We start from the raw sequence: 15296 nt of genomic DNA on the forward strand, positions 1-15296 counted from the left end.
ATCCCATAGAACAGTTGTGGGCAGAACTGAAAAGGTGTGTGCGAGCAAGGAGGCCTACAAACCTGACTCAGTTACACCAGCTCTGTCAGGAGGAATGGGCCAAAATTCACCCAACTTATTGTGGGAAGCTTGTGGAAGGCTGACCAAAACGTTTGACCCAAGTTAAACAATTTAAAGGTCATGCTACCAAATACTAATTGAGTGTATGTAAACTTTTGACCCACTGGGAATGTGATGAAAGAAATAAAAGCTGAAATAAATCATTCTCTCTACTATTATTCTGACATTTCACATTCTTAAAATAACGTGTTGATCCTAACTGACCTAAAACAGGGTATTTTTACTCGGATTAAATGTCAGGAATTGTTCAAAACTGAGCTTAAACGCATTTGCCTAAGGCGTATGTAAACTTCCGACTTCAACAATAGTATGTCTTACATAGCACACTCCATCCTTACCTTACAGCAGTGGCTCTCTGTGTCAGCTGGGTTAGGGGACTCCGTGCTATGGAGTTGGGAGGGTGCAGATAAATAGTCAGCAAATGATGCCAATCATCAAGATATTTGCAGTCTCTTTTTATGTATTCTGCTGGGTCTATGTGATGTCATTCTGTCAGGTGTTCTCTGTACCTGTTCATGTGGTCAGATGTCATGGAACCATGGAAGGTAGAATATCCAAGTAGAAATCTGGGTAGAGGGCAGAGGAGACGTTCCACAGCCAGAACAGCATTGTTCCTCCTCAACTCTATCTGGGGACACTCCCCTGTGTGTTTTAGTAGACGTTATCGCAGGAGGGGAAATCATAAAATAGCCGCATCCCTTTGGGCCCCTCCTGGGCCCTTGGAAGTCTCTGCCGGGCATGTAGGTCTGGAGGATCTCAGCGGCAGACCTGAGATGCCCCAGCAGGTTGGCATTCTGTGGCACCCCACCGTTAACTGCCTCTGCTTGGTTGTATCCAGTTTAGTCTTGTAGAAGATGGTGATGTTGTCCCCCATGATGCTCCGGTTCTAATTCTTCACTATGTTGAACACTCACAGGTCCACTCCCCATAGCGGGTCTTGCACTGGGCTGTAGGCGCATTCTACACAGTGAGGAAGTGCACCTGGGCCAGTGTGGTGAGTGCTCCTGTTTCATGCTCCCTGCCAAGAACAATACTGGCCACAATCACGCATAGAAGCCCCCCCACCCCACCCCACCCCCCCTCCTCCTAATTCTGGTTCTTTACTACTCTACTTTCTTTTATTGTGAAGTCATAGGACTTTGAGTGTGCTACGGGAATCTAATGCAAATATGCACCTAACAAACATTGCAGTACTACATCAAAATCATTCCAAACACCAATCAAAAAGAAGACGAGGCGGAACGTTCTCTCCTACAGTGGAGATGCGTTAATGAGACAGGGACAAATGCATCTCTGAATCACCTTTGCGAATCAAATTGCTAGTGTGAAATGTCAAGCCTAGGAAAGCAAAGTTTCCTGTAGCCTAGTTACCAAGTGTAAATGAGGGGAGGGGCTGTGTATTATATAAATTATTACAAACTATTCCTCTTAGAATGGGTCTATACTTTCTAGAATTAATTAGATAATTAAAATATGCAGGCTGCAGCCATGAATTTACTTTTAAGCAGACCTGGCTATCTGCAATGTGTCTGAACACAACACTTCGGAACTCTTGCTGTAGACTTCAAAGGATCACAAATCATTTTGCCTTAAGGCAACCTATAATTATGGAAAGGAGGGCCATTAAAGTTTTATTTTACCCCAAAGCCTACAGTCCACCAATTTGGATGTAAAAACTCTAAAAGAGTTTTTCAAAAGATAAATACAGTGCATTCGGAAGGTTTTCAAACCCCTTGACTTTTCCATTTTGTTATGTTACAGCCTTATTCTTAAATGGATTTTAAAAAGTATTATCCTCATCAATACACACAATACCCCATTATGACAAAGCAAAAACAGGTTTTTAGAATTTTTTGCAAATGTATTACAAATAAAAAACAGAAATACCTTAAATTGAATTCAGGTGCATCCTCTTTCCATTGATCATCCTGTTTCTACAACTGGAGTCTACCTGTTGTAAATTCAATTGACTGGACAGGATTTGGAAAGGCACATACCTGTCTATATAAGGTCCCACAGTTGACAGTACATTTCAGAGCAAAAACCAAGCCATGAGGTCGAAGGAATTGTCCGTAGAGCTCTGAGACAGGATTGTGTGGAGGCACAGACCTGGGGAAGGGTAACAAACCATTTCTGCAGCATCGAAGGTCCCCAAGAACACAGTGGCTTCCATCATTCTTATACGGAAGAAGTTTGGAACCACCAAGACTCTTCCTAGAGCTGGCTTCCCGGCCAAACTGAGCAATCAGGGGAGAAGGGCCTTGGTCAGGGAGGTGACCAATGGTGGTCAACAGATGGTCAATCTGACAGAGCTTCAGAGTTCCTCTGTGGAGATGGGAGAAACTTCCAGAAGGACAACCATCTCTGCAGCTCTCCACCAATCAGGCCTTTATGGACAGATTTATGGCCACTCCTCAGTAAAAGGCACACAACAGCCCGCTTGGGAGTTTTCCAAAAGTCACCGACAGGACTCTCAGACCCTGAGAAACAAGATTTGCTGGTCTGATGAAACCAAGATTGAACTCTTTGGCCTGAATGCCAATCGTCTAGAGGAAACCTGGCACCATCCTTATGGTGAAGCATGGTGGTGGCATCATCATGCTGTGGGGATGTTTTTCAGCAGCAGCAACTGGGAGACTAGTCAGGATCGGGGGAAAGATGAACGGAGCAAAGTACAGAGAGATCCATGATGAAAACCTGCTCCAGAGCGCTCAAGACCTCAGACTGGGGAGAAGGTTCACCTTCCAACAGGACAATGACTTTAAGTACACAGCCAAGGCATGAGTGGCTTCGGGACAAGTCTCTGAATGTCCTTGAGTGGCCCAGCCAGAGTCCGGACTTGAACCCGATCAAACATCTCTGGAGAGACCTGGAAATAGCTGTGCAGCGATGCTCCCCATCCAACCTAACAGAGCTTGAGAGGATTTGTATAGAAGAATGGGAGAAATTCCACAAATACACGTGTGCCAAGCTTAGCAAAATGGGGCGGCAGGGTAGCCTAGTGGTTAGAGCATTGGACTAGGAACCGGAAAGTTGCATGTTCAAATCCCAGAGCTGACAAGGTACAAATCTGTCGTTCAGCCCCTGAACAGGCAGTTAACCCACTGTTCCTAGACCGTCATTGAAAATAAGAATTTGTTCTTAACTTGCCTGGTTAAAATAAAGTAAAAATACCCAAGAAGGTACGAATCACTGCCAATTATGGGGTATTGTTTTTTTTTCCTTATCAATTTAATAGATTTTAGAATATTGCTGTAACATAACAAAATGTGGAAAAAGTCAAGGGGTCTGAATACGTTCCCGAATGCACTGTACATCTGTGGAGATTTGCCCTGAGAGAGTTCTATGAGGATGCACTCTTTCTACAATGTTAGGTAATGTGACTCCTTCCTGGAAACTTGTATTGCTGAAAACTTTAAATAACTTTTGGCTGGCAGCACCCAACAATTATAGGGGGAAGGGGTAGTCCTTTAAGAAACATTTTGTGCCAGACAAACCTCTTAAAAGCAGCCACTCTCAAAACTCTCGTCCCACTGACACTATGTGTACATTCTGATTGTTGAATCCATCAGGAACCAAGGAGAGACAGATAATTGTATAACTAAGATAAACACTGATACACAAGTGATCATCACACTGACAAATCCATTTGTGGACACTGTACTGTGAAAGATAGTATTGGATGATGTTATACAACCGATGGGTCTAATCCTGGATGCTGATTGGTTAAAACCACATTCCAGCCGGTGTCAATTCGACAAGTTACCACCGGTTAAATCTATGATGTTGAAATGTCTATTGAAATGAAATGGCTATTTGTTCTCACTGCGCAATCCACTGTCTCATCAACTCAGCCAGGCAATTTACATGCCAGGTCTACATTTACACATTATCTCCCATTTCCTTCACATTAGCGTTTGGTTTTCAACAACAGAGATTTGTAGTAAACTTCTTGTCGGTCTCCGACATTTGCAACATTATTGAATTTCGATCTCCAGCTGTCCTATGGTAATTAACGTGTCGATAGCCGGGACGAGACCGACAGGCTGAAATGTCAATAGAAAAACAGGAAATACAGCTAGTTTGCTGTCATTCCATTTTCAGTTTGAAGTGATTGTTAGCTGTGTAGTTGGCTGTCTCATTTGAACAGTGGCCTGGCGGCAGAGAAAATGTTCAATGCCATGCGAAATCGCACATAATTAGTTCATTGCTATGGATGTATCCCCCCAACAATCACTAGAAAACAGCTTTAACAAACATAAATGCAGCCACTTTGCTGATATTCTGGCTACACTGTTTGACGTGACTGTGTTAGCCAAAGTTGGCTAGCTGGCAAGCAAGGGATAAGAATGATGCCAGAAAGAACGAACGACCAGGCGGCTTGGGAAGCAACCATAGCTTTGTGTCGGGACTATATCTTGTGGAAGGATGAAATAGTATGAATAAATTCATCAAAGTTACGTTTTTAATTAAAATATGTCACTCATTATTTGAATATGTTGGTAACCCGTTGTATAGAAGTAATAATGCCCTCGAAGCTGGTGTTTGGAGGATATATTGGCACGGTTTGCAGGCCCTTGATGGAACAACACCTGTGCCAATATATCCTCCAAACACAGGCTTCTCTGGCAGTATCACTTAATTACAGCTTTGATTTATTTTGAGTGATTGAAACATTGTACACAGTAAGAGAGAAGCACAATTTTAGAGCGAAAATAGTAGTCTTGTTTTTGCCATAAAATAAAAGCTTTTTAACAAACGTGAAAATACATTAATATAAATATTGAAACCTAAAGATAAAAATGTCAGAGGTCAGGCGATAAGAACTATTTTGTGCTATTCCAAGAATCAAGTGCATCGGCCCCATTTTGGCTCACACATAACACAAAACCGTACATACATCAGAAGCACATCTGAAAACAACACATTTCCACACAAAAAAACATCAATTTTGGGATCATGAGAAAATGACACCTTGAAAGAGGGGAGAGGGGTTGAGAGAGATATATCGTGGGAAGGAGACTGAGAAAGAGATCAATGTAAACAAAGTTATTTCCAGCGAGCCCTCCAATGTATGGGAAACAAATCAACACACAAACAACCACATAACTCAGTGTTCCACCAACCTTACAGCAATCTGGACTACAGTGAATACATTTGCCCCAAAGTGTATTTATATAATGTTTGCGCATGTGTGTAGATAATGTCATGTGTATACCAGTACACGTCCAATTATTTGAATGTAGCTGTATGCCTGTGGATGTACTGTTTGCACTCAGAGCAGGAGTGTGATGAGTAGCAGGAAAAAACAGTGCACCCATGACGCCATGATTGGAGCTGCGACGTCTCGTTGTTGTTGGGGATCTCTCTGGCCACAGCCCTCTCCCTGGTAGCCACTATAGCACTGGCACTGAAACTCCCTCTGAAAGCCCAATATGTCGTCTTCCCCAAGCTGACCTTGAACCTTGAGTTTTCCATTTGCTAGGGGCTCTATTCTGTGGGTGCGGGTGCTGAGGTGCAGGTAGGCATCAGTGTCAGGGTGTTTACGCAGGCAGCGTCCAAGGGAATCGCACAGCGTCTGGCTGCACAGCTCTGCTGCCGTGGTAACGTTGAGCAGGTACCGGCCCAGCGGACCCCGCAGGTATTCATTCAGACTAGAGCAACTGGCCTGGAGACACACACACACACACACAGAGCATTTAAAGGGTGGCTGAACTTCCTGTTTTGGTCTCGTTTCAGATTTAGTTAATTAAGAAATGACTGAATTAAAATGTGAGTTGGTTTCGGGGTGTGTGGTTTGATGTGTGTGTCTCTTGTGTGTGTTCACAGGTGGGAAGAGTTAGCCCAATTATTTAGCCAATTAGCTTCAGCCAGCTGGTGTGCAACCGTGGCAATTATGGTTTGACTTTGGATAGCCTATCTCCGGAGCTAGCTCGGGACAATATTTGAGACAATATAAATGAGACAATATTTTCATGTTGCACACTTTTTAGTTTTCTCATGAAATGCTTTCAATATTTGAATATGAATTCCTACAATTTATAGTTGTTTTGAGGTTCTGGACCTACTGGAATTTTTACATATTGTCCCATGTAAATTGTGTAATTTACCAATGGTTCCTAACTAGCCCCATAGGGATGTCCAAAGTCAACCCAAATTCACCACAGGCCTTACGATCTGGTCGCATGCAGCTGCACTCCAAATTGATGATTACTTATGTACCACCAGCTGTGGGCAGGATTGAAACAAACCCAACCTTAATTTACATTGTGATGCAGTCATGACCTCAAGTCTCACAAAACTGTTTTGGACGAGACTAACTTTATGACCAAAATGATCCTATTTACCCTTTGTAGTCAATTTTGACAGTGGAATAAATGTTTCTGACTCATATCGATGCCACATCGTCTGTTTTCTAAATGAGAAGTTGTTTTTTTTGGGGCAGTTGCTCTTTAAAGGTAGATTTACATCAATGTCATTCCTGCGTCTCCTCAATTTAAATGAAGCTTAAGATCCACTACAAACACTTTCAAATCATAAGAACAAATGGGATATGAAGAAGGGCTGCTACAAAAACACAACTGATAATCAAGTGGATGAATGAGTGTGACGTGACTGACTATGACTCCGTGATGTGCAGCGAGGTCCTGTGAGTTGGTCATTCGGTGTTCACATGTGATTTGTTGTGATTTTACAAGACTTGTGTAATTGCGCGGACACTTGCCTTGCTGCTGGCATAAGCGTGATCTCCCCAGAGGATGATGCCTGCGGCCCCAAGAGCCACACTCTCCCCGATGGTGGAGACCAGGTCCGTCTGCAGGGAGAATCACTCAAAATCTTGACCGAAGAAGACGTACAGATTCATCACAAAGCACACAGAGTGCCCAGGTCAGCACAAATCGGCCAATGAAAATACAACCAAAATGACACCATGTACAATTGTTCAGGACAGAGGGTCATGGTCATGGATAGAGAGAGAGAGCTTGATCTGTGAATCAAGGTCTATCAACACAGCGCACACACACACACACAGAAAAAAAGAGTGGTTATAAAACCCACCCATTGATTAAACAGAGAGTATTGCACTCTGATATGGAGCATTATTCTACCACAAAGAATTCATAGAAATCTCAAAACATTAAGTGAATTGAAATCATCATTCACATCTTAATGAAGATTGTATTAGGGTAGGTTTATAGTCTAGATATCTTTCACATCAATGATTCTTACAACTCCCAGACTTCTTTGCACCATTTTCTTGTTTTAAAAATGGACGGAGAGCCAGGGGCACACTCCAATACTCACACATTATTAACAAAAGATGCATTTGTGTTTAGTGAGTCCGCATGACCATAGGCAGTAGGGATGACCATGTGTCTCTTGATAAGTGCATGAATTTCACAATTTTCCTGTACTTTGGGTTGTCAGAGAAAATGTATGGAGTAAAAAGTACAATATTTTCTTCAGGAATGTAGTGAAGTAAAAGTAGAAGTTGTCAAAAATGTAAATAGTAAGGTAAAGTACAGATACCTCAAAAAACTACTTAAGTAGTACTCTAAAGTATTTTTTCACTTAAGTACTTTACACCACTGTCAAATGGTCTATAAGTTCTCCTGGTTAGTACTATGTGACGGTCAGAGAAACGTCTCTTCACCTCTGTCAGCAGCTCCAGTACGTTGGCATAGGTGGGCCGGGCGTACACAAAGACAGGGCGTGCCAGCCCGTCTCCCCCTGACGCCAGACGCATCCCCTCCTTCACCCGGTTCCGGACAAACTGCCGCCCCGAGGGCGAAGAGCGCAGCACCGTGCCCAAGTAGACTGAGGGGAAGAGGGCTGTGCTCTCCATCCACAGCCATTTGAGCATTTCATTCCGGGCCACCTCCACGTCAGGGCAGCGGCCCGTGTAGTTCTCCAGAGTGTTCTTGTAGTCGTGGTTGTAGCAGTCTGGGAACAAGTAGAACCCCCACAGCTGGTTGGGCCGCAGGCTCTTGGCCAGCCTCAGGGTCTCCAGCATGAACTTCCGGGCTGACATCTCAAACTCCTGCTGGGCCACCTTAGCCACACGCTCTGCGGGCCAGGCTGGGTTCTTCTGGGCCACCAGCTGCCTTGACTGGTTGCGGTACACATTCTTGACGTCCCAGTTGCGGATCCACAGTGGTCTCCACTCCTCCCAGTCAATAACTGCCAGTCCCTTGGCCCCTGCTTCGCGTATGTAATACTGAATACCCTCCGGCATCTTCTCCAGGTGCTGAGTGAGACTGGCAACCTGCGGGAGCCCACCGTTCATGACAGCACCATCGTGCTCCTTATAATAGGGGTACAACCCCAAGCGGTCCTTGTAAAAGATGGTGAGGTTTTGGCGGACAAAGCCCTTGCTGGGCGACGCCACAATCTGGAACTGCTCCAGCTGAAAGTGAATACCGTGCCGCGGGCCGCAGTCCTCCGTCGGAGCATTCCAGGCCATGACCAGAGGCTTTTGGGGATACAGTGGCCATCTCGTGGGTTTCAGTTCCTCAGCACAGAGGTAGTCCCATAGAAGTGTCACCAACAGAAATACTTTCCAATCAGGCAGTGCAGTCCAGTACAACATGACTTTTGTGGTGAATTAATGTGTTTTTTACTCTCTGCTCTCCTGTCCTGTAAAGAGAATTGAGCAAACATCAACATGAGCACATTGATTTCCAATCAATAGATTCAGATTTGCCAGTAACTTGAATCACTCTGGTACTACACCTCTATGCCCAGAAAAGTTTCGATATAGGGCGGGTTCACTTTCACCAAACAGGTTCCAGACATACAATAGGTTTATGAACGAAGAGGGTATATAATAAAGTGTGAACAGTTCAGCTGGTTTAAAAATTCATTCTACCCAGCGTGAAAGCCTCTATGAAAAATGCATTAAGCTCAAGCATCCTACTCTATATGACAACCCTGGAAACAATACCACCTCTCATGAAGATGATCAACTGAATATTGAGTTCAAGTTATAGGCTACTGAAAGTAATGAGTTGAATGGGGAAACAGTTTTAGCAGCAGTATACTTGAAGCAGCAGTAGAAGCTTGTGTTGGCAAACACACCCTTACACGTTTGATGTGTGTGTGTGTGTGTGTGTGTGTGTGTGTGTGTGTGTGTGTGTGTGTGTGTGTGTGTGTGTGTGTGTGTGTGTGTGTGTGTGTGTGTGTGTGTGTGTGTGTGTGTGCGTGCGTGCGTGCGTGCGTGCGTGCTTGCGTACGTGCGTGCGTGTGTGTGTGTGTGTATAACACCCACCTTTTGCCCATGAGTAAGTTTTCATTCGTGGAAAAGGAAATAGAAAAACGTGTCTTACCTTGTACAGCAGAATGAGGAAGCATACCCAAATACTAGAGACCCCTATAATCCAATTAAGCCACGTTTGTCTTTCAAGATGGAGAAAGGTGATTGAAACAAACTTCTCCCAATAACTACCTGGTTAAGTGATCCCTGCAACAATAGGTACAAACACTGGTACTTCATTGGTCACTGGAATGTATTATTACTGTACTTTACAACTTGAACCGACAGTGAATGTACCGTACCCCCCTGTACTGGTGTCAGTTCAGTTGCACCCAACGCCTATTCCTTCCCTAGTGGGTTAATTATAAAACAAATCCTCCCTAGTGCGAGTCCGGACTCCTTCAGGATGTTCCATTCAACATTAAAAAAGGGGGGAGTGGCGAAATAAACTGTACTTTGTAGGCGCGTCAAAGTGCTTCTCAATATTGTATTACACCAAAATCATTGTATGAACCTTCGGCTATAGACTAAATATATAAAATGTTGTTTATTTTCTGTTTTTAGCTGAATATGCAGTAGTTTGTTTAATTTGTCAGTTATACACTTAGAATGAGTCAGTCCAAAAAGTTTGCTACTAGTCATTGAAAACAGATGAATGTTGCAATATCTAGATTTAGGAGCCGCTGACAACATAGAGGCAACATACATACTGGGAAATGAAAGGGGATACCGAGTCAGTTGTACAATTGAATGCATTCAACTGAAATGTGTCTTCCGCATTTAACCCAACCCCTCTGAATCAGAGAGGTGCGGGGTTCTGCTTATCGATATGAGCATGACATGACATGCCCATCCTAAAAATCCTTGTTTTAAAACAGTATAAATGAACGTGGTCTTGTTTTCTGTAGTTCAGATTATTAAGCTATTTTTTTGCAAGCAGTTAAATGACAAGCACAACATTTCAACCAGTGTTAGTTTATAAATATGTATTCAACAGTTATATGCCTATCTATAAACTAATAATTAAACAGTTGAAACCTCTTAAAACCCCTTTATAAATCATTTTTAGTAGGCTCCACCATAATGTCAAGTTTTAACAAATAGCCTATAGTTTAACTCCATGTAAGCATGGTATATCTAGGACCAGTAGCATTTCAACTCTGTCCAGACAAAGGCATCTGGCATGCAGACTTCACTGCTCGCGGTACATGATGGCAGCTATTGGCACTGGCGCAATGACCCAAACAAGTACCACATGTTGTCATGCTGCCAACGTCATGGATAGATTCAGAGCATGCTGTAGTTGAAAGCTTTGAAATGAATAGTTAGAAGGAAAGACCAACAAAACATAAGCCTAAAGGGTGCATGTGACGTGGAGGATCTGAGAGCACATAACCAACAAAAATCCCTGGAAGTGAGGCCGCATCCTGTGAGGGTCACTCAGTTGACTCGGTTCTGCTGTTGGTTCTCCGAGCTCTGCTGACTCACCTGCGTGTGTCTGAATGAGACAGAGAGATTGTGAGTTCCAAGCCACCACCTCGCCCCTGCCAAATCACTCGGAGGGCCCTCCGTTGTCACATGTTGCTGACAAAATTCCGAAGGTGACTTCTAGAGAGTGGAGATGGGATCAATGAGCCCATCAATTTTGGGACACACTCCTGACATGAATGATGCAATTCATGTTCCACTTTTAAAGCAGCAATATGTGAGTTATGCGAATTATAGATCTGTAATTCTCATTGAAAGCAATATGTGGTAGATATGTTATATGTGCGCAATGTCTATGCTTCCCATTGTTACGTTTCGTTTTTGCGTCTTCCACTTTAGTTTTTTACACCAGCTTCAGACAGCTTAAAATACAATATTTTTGGTTATTGAAAATATATTTCACATCGGTTTAAATGGTACACGGATTCTCCACCACAAAATGAAATTAGGCAAACTATTAGAATTGTTGCACCCTTTAAATAATAAAACGAGCATGAAATTCAAACGAACAACCCCCCCGTCGTTTTACAATATATAAACCCCAGTAACTGTTAAACATTTAATTTGGGAGGTATTTCATGTTACATTTGTCAAGTCTCGACATCAGACATAAACAAATGCACGTGTCATAATTAGGCATGCCTCTCCATTCTTTTGTATGAAATTGTGAAAATTCCAAACATATCGCAGTGCGTGTTGGGATAGCACTTCGCTCTGAATCCTGCAGTCTTGGTCGAAGTGGCTGTGGGTCTAATTAGCCCTCTACACCGTCAATAATTTTCACTCCCCCAGCTTCGAGACACGTGCAAATCGAGGGCTGAGCTAAATTGGGTGATTCTGCTGGAGTGAGGGAAGAGATGTCTGGTTTCCCTCCATCTTGTGTGCTTCCCTTTGACCCATATCTCTTGGACATTACATCATCAACCTCCAGGCACGACTAGGAAACGATAACAATGTGGGGAACTGGAAACACACACTATCACCTCAACCACAATCACTTGAAGAAGAGGGACCATAGGGCTGTACTGTATAATTGTATCTAACCCACACAGATTACAATTTGAATTGCAGATCATGAGAAACTGCTTTATAAAATTATATTTAATCTCAGATGTATGAACATCTATTTTTACTCAAACAAACCCATTCATTCACATACTTTACAAACTGCCAAAGTGTGCCAGATCAAGGACTCACTTGGGAAAGCATTCTTCCTAACTCAATAGGACTTCCTGGTTAAATTAAATATGATGTAACAGCACATGTTTTATCCACACCCATACATACACCCTCACACACCTTTTCCATCACACATTGTACATTACTTACCGTTCTCTATTCTGCTCTAACACTTCCCTAGATTGTTATATTCTTACTCCATCGGTGAAGCTTAAACACAAAAACACACCTTATGCATTTATGATCATATACAAGCCTCACCCATTTTAGAGTAACTTATCTTCAGATGAAGTCACTCCGCAGAACAAAGGAAGCAAGGAGGAAATACCTAAAAAGTGTCTGACCTCTAGCCCAGAAACACAATTACAGGGGCCAGACATGCCTGTTGCCTACCGTATGCTATTGGAGAGCAATAAAACAACACTGAAACTGACCATATAATCATGCCGGTGGACCATTAGATACTGTGCAAATGGATTACCATTAGAACATTGTCACTTGACCTTCAAAATATGTCTATAAATAAATGACTGGATCATAAAGAAAACTAGACATGTCATAAGCCATGTGTCATAATGATTCAAATTGGCAACATTGATGATTGACCCAAAAACGTTAAGAGAATCAAACATTTAAGACCCACATGTACAAGAGCATTGCACCCTGGTGATAAAACAGGGGTACAGCAGAAAAACAAGATTCACCAAAAACAGCTTCACAGGATTGTGATAACTACACATGGAAAAGGCTTTTGAATGGACCAGTAAATTATGTTAGTCTGAGTCATGAAAACCTCATTACTGTGACCACATTGTTATGGAACAACACTCTTCATCAGAACATGAAACATATGTATATATTCATATGTATAATGTATATATTAAATGTAAATATGTGGACTGGATAATGAAGGGGAATGCCTCAATACAGTCTTTCAGCCTGGTAAACCATTTATTCAAGTATTTCCAACTCAGACAGCTTTTGTATTTTATTTTTTTTTACATTAAAAAAAGTTGACTAGTGCAGGTCTGGCCTCCAATCATAGAGGCAGACTTAGATATGATAACATTACAACATGAAAATGGTCAACATATACAGTACAGTGGGAATTCCTAAACCTTCCCCTGATCTTGCTACCTTTCTTTCACACACACACACTTCTCTACATCACAGAAGGCAGAACGTTTAACTCTATCTACTCCTCCTCCCCTTTCTTTTTGTCCGCAACATAACTCTGGTGGTCTGTCGACAGCTTCTGAGTGTAGTCAGACATCCCACCCATTCTCTCAGAGGAACACTAGCATTCAGGATGGAGCGGTTGTAGTGATGTGTCTTTTCTGCGTTAGACCACCCCCCCCAGTGGGATTCACACCTCAAAGAGGATGACAGGGAAATCTACATGGATCCGGGGGTGGTTTAGCTTAACAATTCCCTGCAAACAGATAACAACATCCACTCTTAATTATAAACAACACCCATGGGTAACTGGAAACATTTCCAACACTGTCAGTCTAAGACTTTCACAAGTGTACATCCAAGCAGCTCACCTGAGGTATGAGGTTCTTCTGAATCCTCTTCAGCTTGGACCTCTTCCGGCCATTTTTTGTCACTACAGTCTCTTCATAGAACTCATGAGCCAGGTCCCCATCCTCATCATAGTAGAGAGAGCTATCAACATAAATAAAAAATGAGCAGAATGGAAAGCGTTTGACTCATTTAAGGATCTACCCTGTGGTTGGTAGAGATATACATACATTTTACCTTTATTTAACAAGGCAGGTCAGTTAAGAACAAGTTCTTATTATCAATGACGGCCTAGGAACATTGGGTTAACAGTCTTGTTCAGGGGCAGAACGACAGATTTTTACCTCGTCAGCTCGGGGATTCAATCTCGCAAACATTAGGTTACTAGTCCAACGCTCTAACCACTAGGCATACATTTTATTGCATTTACTACACAGTATTACCTCCTCCTTGTGAAAATAAATGGGGTTGCTTTTCTGGTCCCTTTGAGCCGGGCAACAGAGTGATCTTCTTGCCCCTCACTGCCCGAATCCCCTCCAGCTCCCGAACCAGCAAATGGCCAAGCACCTTTCACCTTGGATCCACTGCCTCCCATCTTCAGTGGTGGGACATTATCCCTTGTCACAGAAACTCCTAGGCAACGATTATATGAGCTGGCCAACCAGTCAGTTTTCTACTGGTTTGGATCTGAAAGCAAGAAGCCATAGGTACTGTTGCTTTAGCTAGCCTAATCATGCTACCACACTGACCAAACGCTGCAAACAATATCTAGCTACTAAGCAAGCTATTAAATAGATAGGTTACCTAGCTAGCTCCAAAAGGTAACTTAGCTAACTACGTTAGCAAACGAGGTTGCCCTAGATGGCTAACGTCAAGTAGCTTGCTAGCTAACACTGTTCACTGCAGTTAGTTAAGTTTGATAAATATTGCAAATATATTTAGTAGAGCTTTCAAACTGCTAACGTTAACCAAAGCTAGCTAGCTATCCCTACAGTCCACTGGCTGTTAGCTAAACTTCGCCCGCATAATAAACCGTTAGCTAGCAAGCTAAACTAGCTTACGTTAGCTAGCTCAATTTGCCAGCTAACCATTTATAGTGACAGCATTTATAGAAACATATTTATTCTTTTAGCGACGTGGCTTCTATCCAGGGTTCAGTGCTCACTTGGATTCCTCCCTCCTTTGCGTAACGTTACGGTAGTGTTTTCTCAAATATAGCCAATGTGTCTAGCTAGCTAGCCACAGATCCCAAACGACAAGTACACACTGTGACTCTGGTCCGAAATAACGGAAACGGTTGGTCAGCTCACCTTGCACATGAGTCACAGCAATAATGTAGCTAGCAGTACTGCACACCACTGTGATGTTTATATACACATATATCAGTGGCACACCATCGCGAGGACATTAATAATAGGTACTTTCTGTGTTAACTCCTATCTACAGTTCTTGACTTGGACTGAAATAGGTGCCTGCACCCATTTTGGGTGCCGGTACTTTTTACATTTAAGTGCAGGAGCACCACAATACTTTTGAGTTAATATTCTATAAAGAGGAACAGGAGCTCAAGTAGTATAACATTTTAGATGCTGGTACTCAGCTCCAGTGAGCTCCTGCCCAAGTCAATCACTCCCTATCCATAACTGCCAAGTGGGGAAATAATTCCCATGAATAGCATTGTTTAGCTAATGAATATCATCCCAATAGCATACTCCCACTACCAAGACATGTA

The 15296-nt window shown here is 42.7% G+C and overlaps 2 protein-coding genes across 5 annotated transcripts; both read right to left on the reverse strand.

Annotated features, from left to right (window-relative positions):
* Positions 1–4563: 4563 nt before the first annotated feature.
* On the reverse strand, positions 4564–9747 carry LOC118400011 (hyaluronidase-2-like). 2 transcript variants are annotated; one of them, XM_052473271.1, is made up of 4 exons: positions 9566–9747; positions 7775–8757; positions 6845–6934; positions 4564–5788 (listed from the first exon to the last, which is right to left on the reverse strand). In XM_052473271.1, exons 2-4 carry the CDS (start codon positions 8708–8710, stop codon positions 5396–5398), a joined length of 1419 nt encoding a protein of 472 aa, XP_052329231.1. In that variant the 5' UTR covers positions 8711–8757; positions 9566–9747; the 3' UTR covers positions 4564–5395. The 2 variants fall into 2 exon arrangements, with proteins under 2 accessions (XP_052329231.1, XP_035652227.1); XM_035796334.2 differs by having other exon boundaries at positions 9447–9747.
* Positions 9748–12965: 3218 nt separating this feature from the next.
* LOC118400015 (tumor suppressor candidate 2-like) lies at positions 12966–15067 on the reverse strand. 3 transcript variants are annotated; one of them, XM_035796341.2, is made up of 4 exons: positions 14875–15067; positions 14008–14251; positions 13588–13708; positions 12966–13472 (listed from the first exon to the last, which is right to left on the reverse strand). In XM_035796341.2, exons 2-4 carry the CDS (start codon positions 14157–14159, stop codon positions 13407–13409), a joined length of 339 nt encoding a protein of 112 aa, XP_035652234.1. In that variant the 5' UTR covers positions 14160–14251; positions 14875–15067; the 3' UTR covers positions 12966–13406. The 3 variants fall into 3 exon arrangements, with proteins under 3 accessions (XP_035652234.1, XP_035652232.1, XP_035652235.1); XM_035796339.2 differs by having other exon boundaries at positions 14730–14875; XM_035796342.2 differs by lacking the exon at positions 14875–15067 and adding an exon at positions 14653–14676.
* Positions 15068–15296: the final 229 nt, after the last annotated feature.

Source organism: Oncorhynchus keta, chromosome 21, assembly GCF_023373465.1.
Source record: "Oncorhynchus keta strain PuntledgeMale-10-30-2019 chromosome 21, Oket_V2, whole genome shotgun sequence".
NCBI classification, from domain to species: domain Eukaryota; kingdom Metazoa; phylum Chordata; class Actinopteri; order Salmoniformes; family Salmonidae; genus Oncorhynchus; species Oncorhynchus keta.